General features: G+C 37.2%; 1 protein-coding gene across 1 annotated transcript; it reads right to left on the reverse strand.

Annotated features, from left to right (window-relative positions):
• Positions 1-579: 579 nt before the first annotated feature.
• Positions 580-4,756, reverse strand: LOC125248438 (NACHT, LRR and PYD domains-containing protein 3-like). The gene is made up of 5 exons (XM_048160306.1): positions 4,008-4,756; positions 3,525-3,591; positions 2,892-2,978; positions 2,536-2,643; positions 580-2,343 (listed from the first exon to the last, which is right to left on the reverse strand). Exons 3-5 carry the CDS (start codon positions 2,930-2,932, stop codon positions 1,743-1,745), a joined length of 750 nt encoding a protein of 249 aa, XP_048016263.1. The 5' UTR covers positions 2,933-2,978; positions 3,525-3,591; positions 4,008-4,756; the 3' UTR covers positions 580-1,742.
• Positions 4,757-4,853: the final 97 nt, after the last annotated feature.

Raw genomic sequence — 4,853 nt, forward strand, 5'->3', positions numbered from 1 at the left:
TGGCACAGTCTATTTCAGTTGTCTCAAAATAGCAATGTGCCAACAATGCACCTGAACACACCTCGTTTTCAGATCAGTATGCCCATGGGCGTACAAATGGGTGCAAATGCATTTGCTATTTAAACAACGTGGTGCAGGACGTGAAAATGATATGTTATGCTTGGTGCCGCATTGCGCCGGGTGTATGATAGGCCCTATAAGATTTGGGCTTTGTTTGTCTGTTCAAATATAATTGTTAAAATATTAATAAAGTTTAACAATCAGATTTGCAGCAATAAAGAGTACACTATACAATGAATCAAATCTATATAAAATGTTTAAGTACTAGCTGATTTGTAACATTAAACATGTTTGTTTCAAACTCATCCCCATTTTGAAGACATTGGCTGCAGGTGCTTTAGAGTCCAGCTTGTTTTTTTTCCAAATCACATCTCCACATCATTATTCCATCTATAAAATAGCTAAATACTAAATTAATTTCAGAAATTAAACAATTATAATCAGGGAAGATTTAAAATATTGTCTTTAAAAGTGTGTTTCAAGTTTGCTGCCTATTGCTCCAATAACCAATACAATTATTATGAGTTTTTCAGATTTTTCAGATTTATTGTTTTCTCCAACAAATGTATTAATATCAAACTCATCCAGCTTTTTCTCTGATGTCAGCAACACAAAAGCTACAGCTGACCACTGAGATGAAGAAAGTTTGGCTTGCTTTATTCTTCCAGATTTCAGATACTGTTGTATTTCCTCCACGAGTGAATGGTCACCCAGTTCATTCAGACAGTGGAACAGGTTGATGGATTTCTCTGGAGAGTCAATGGTGCTGATCTTCATCTTGATGTACTTAACTGTTGTCTCATTGCTGTCAGATCTGCTTCTTTTCTGTTTCATTAGTCCTTGTAGGAGAATCTGATAAGACTCCACTGACAGACCCAGAAGAAACCGCAGGAAAAGGTCCAGATGCCCTTTTTTACTCTGTAGAGCCTCATTCACAGCTCTCTGATGCAGCTCAGATAATGAAATGAAATTGAGTTGAAGCAAGTCCTTAAATTTAGACCACAAACTCTGTTTGATGATCTTGTCAAACACATTTATGTTGTTGTTTGTACAGGAGAGGTGTATATATAGAGCTGCTAGATGTTCCTGAACACTCAGATGAACAAAGCAGAAGACTTTCCCCTGATACCAGCCAAACTCCTCTCTGAAGATCTGAGTGCACAATCCTGAGTACACTGATGCTTCTGTCACATCAATGCCACACTCTCTCAGGTCTTCCTCATAGAAGATCACGTTGCCTTTCACAAGCTGCTGAAAAGCCACTTTCCCCAGTTTGAGGATCATGTCTTCATCTGTCACGTTCTTCTCATAGTCCTTCTCATGTTTGATGTCGGTCTGAAGGATCAGGAAGTGTGTGTACATTTGAGTGAGAGTCTTGGGAATCTCTCCACTTTCTGCTTTGCTCAACATCTTCTCTAGAACAGCAGCTGTGATCCAGCAGAACACTGGGATGTGGCACATGATGTTGAGGCTCCTTGATGACTTCAGGTGTGAGATGATTGTATTGGCCAGACTCTGATCACTGATTCTCTTCCTGAAGTATTCCTCCTTCTGTGGCTCATTGAAGCCTCGTACCTCTGTCACTCGATGGACATACTCAGAAGGGATGAGATCAGCTGCTGCTGGTCTGGAGGTGATCCAGATGAGAGCAGAGGGAAGCAAATTCCTCGCAATGAGGTTCGTCAGTAGCACACATCCACTGAGGCTGATTCATTTACATCACACAACCTCACATCGCTCTGAAAATCCAGAGAGAGGCGACACTCGTCCAGACCATCAAAGATGAACAACACTTTATATTTGTCACTGGATATTTCCATTTCTTTTGTTTCAGGGAAAAAGACATGAAGAAGATCTGAAAGACTGAGTATTTTGTCCTTCATCAAATTGATCTCTCTGAAAGGAAGTGGAAATATGAGCTGGACGTCCTGATTCTCTTTCCCTTCAGCCCAGTCCAGGATGAACTTCTGCACAGAGACTGTTTTTCCAATGCCAGCGACTCCCTTTGTCAGCACAGTTCTGATGGGTTTGTCTTGTCCAGGTAAAGGTCTAAAGATGTCATTGCATTGGATCGGTGTGTCCTCTGTTGCTGCTCTCCTGGATTGTGTCTCAATCTGTCTCACCTCATGCTCATTACTGATCTCTCCACTCTCACTCTCTGTGATGTAGAGCTCTATGTAGATCTCATTCAGGAGTGTTGGGTTTCCCTGCTGTGCTGTTCCCTCATACAGACACTCAAACTTCTTCAACAGATTTGATCTAAACCTGTTGAGGACTTCATGGCTGTAAAATTAAAATACCACATTATTACATGGGTTAAAAAGGTAAATGTAGAGTGAAATGTCTTCTTTTCTGTATTATGAGAGAGTAAGCATATAATTGGGTTTATGAAATATGTCAGTTACTAATAATGTATTTGAGAAATATGTGATGATGCACTACAACAAAATCAACAACAAAAACCCTACAATTTACCTGATACATGGATTCCTGCTTTCATTAAAGTCCTGTAGTTGATTCATAGACTGGTCATTCTTCTTACAGATGGGTTTTGTTACGGCTGATCTGGGTGGCAGGACTGACCTTAAACATCATGAAGAGAATCAGAAATCAGACACTCTGATATTACCTTCATGTTGCCAGCAGTTGTTAATTAACTTATTAACAGTTTCTAAATGCTACAACTGTAATTGTAATTGTAAATTGTAATTGTAAATTGTAAACTGTAACAACTGTAAAAAAAAAAAAAAAACAATATTTTACTTTGTGTTCAATATCTGTTTGCTGTTTATAACTGAATCTTTTATATTTAATATAAAGAAATATTATACTTGAAATTTAGTGGCGGACCCATAGACTCGTCACTCCTCATGGACACACAGCTGGACTCTGGTTCTGATCTCTTCTGATCAACTGAACTATAACAGAGAAAGATTAAAAATAATCATTACTGTATTTATAATCATTCATCATTAAAAACACTTGTCATATTTACATTTACGCCATGTTTATACAAAACCTGTACTGAACAATTTAATGCCTCTCTGCTCAATATCAAATATGAAAACATGCATGAATACCTCATATATAAAACATCATAATATAAATATGACACACATCTGAGCTCTGGTTCTGATCTCTTCTGTTGAAATGTAATTGTAGCAGAACAGTCTTAATTCTTTATGAAGATAAACATTTTAAGGTACTACAAAGTATTGTTCATCAAAAATTCCTCTTAGATGTGCCTTTATGGTCTTATTGTTTTTAATAAAATTCTCCCGTTTAACTTAAAAACATAAACACACACACACACACACACACACACACACACACACACACACACACACACACACACACACACACACACACACACACACACAAACAAAATGTGATGATACTTTGACAAGGATACATTTTTAATGTTATAATAATGTCCAGGGCTTGACATTAACTTTTTTGCTTACCAGCCACTGTGGCTAGTGGTTTTCCAAAGTTACTAGCCACTCAGCATTTTCACTGGCCACAATTTTGCTGTTGGGAAATTACATTTTATTTGATTAAAGTTGACTTTGGCATGCTTAAATTACTTGATTTTGGGCCATTTTTTTCTTGATTTAGAAGATTTAAAACCCTTTCAAACTTTCAAATGCAGAGTGACCACCCAAATCAAGACTACATTGTATATCAGCTGGTATGTACAGGTGGGCAATATGAGCATAGGCTAATATGATACATTTTAGAAAAAGTTATTTTTGTTAGGCTATATAAAAGAACAAAGAAGCAAATTACAAAAATAGTACATTTACAGATACGGTAGGTTTATTTAACATTTATACATTTATTTAACATCTTTTGTTTTTTGATTAACATTAATGACAGACAGGTATTTAATTGGGCTGCTGAATGCATGGAGGTAATATACTGACACATATCCAGTTTTCACCCACCTGTTTACATACACTTACACATCATAACCGTCTGTATTCACACGCGATACTCCACATGATGGGCATTTTGACATCTGTGTCTGTGTGTATTTGACTATTCAGGCACAAGGATAACTGCTCAGGCATGACAGAGAGAGAGAGAGAGAGAGAGCTTCTGTTGTGTGTCAATTCCGCCAATCCCACCTTTACTAACAGCAAGTTAATCGATAAAGAATTGTAATTGAATTGTAATTTTGTGATAAGACGGTCTTGGCATTTTATTTGGCTGTAAGCTGAAATTAAATTCAACCCACCGAAGCGGCTAGTGGGAGTGGCTGTCTTACCTGCCAAAGCTGAAATGTGCCCGCATTTGGCTGGTGTTAATAAGCCCTGATAATGTCTAAACACAAACTATAAAAAATACCTTCTGGGAAATGGCAAATGAGCCAGTGAGCGATGCTCAGCAGGCATCTAGTGGCTGTTCTTGAAATTTCATGTTATTTTAATTTTAAATGTTTGATTTCCAGTAGATGGCAGCAATCTTCCACTAATGACACATCGTCAACGTTATCTCCATGAACAAAATTTTAAAAATTAATTAGATCTAAATTATTACAAATGCGAACATATTATAAAACTACCATATAAGAGAGTAATATAACGTAAGCTTAAAAAATACATTATCATACATTCCCATGAGTTATGAGCTCTTCAGTTTGCAAAAATAATGTTGCACTTGTATTCAATTATGGAAAGCACACACACACACACACACACACACACACACACACACACACACACACACACACACAGTTATATTGATGAAAGAATCACATTCTCCCATTATAATAAACAAAGCTGTCTACC

This window comes from Megalobrama amblycephala, linkage group LG16 (assembly GCF_018812025.1).
Source record: "Megalobrama amblycephala isolate DHTTF-2021 linkage group LG16, ASM1881202v1, whole genome shotgun sequence".
In the NCBI taxonomy this organism is placed as follows: Eukaryota; Metazoa; Chordata; class Actinopteri; order Cypriniformes; family Xenocyprididae; genus Megalobrama; species Megalobrama amblycephala.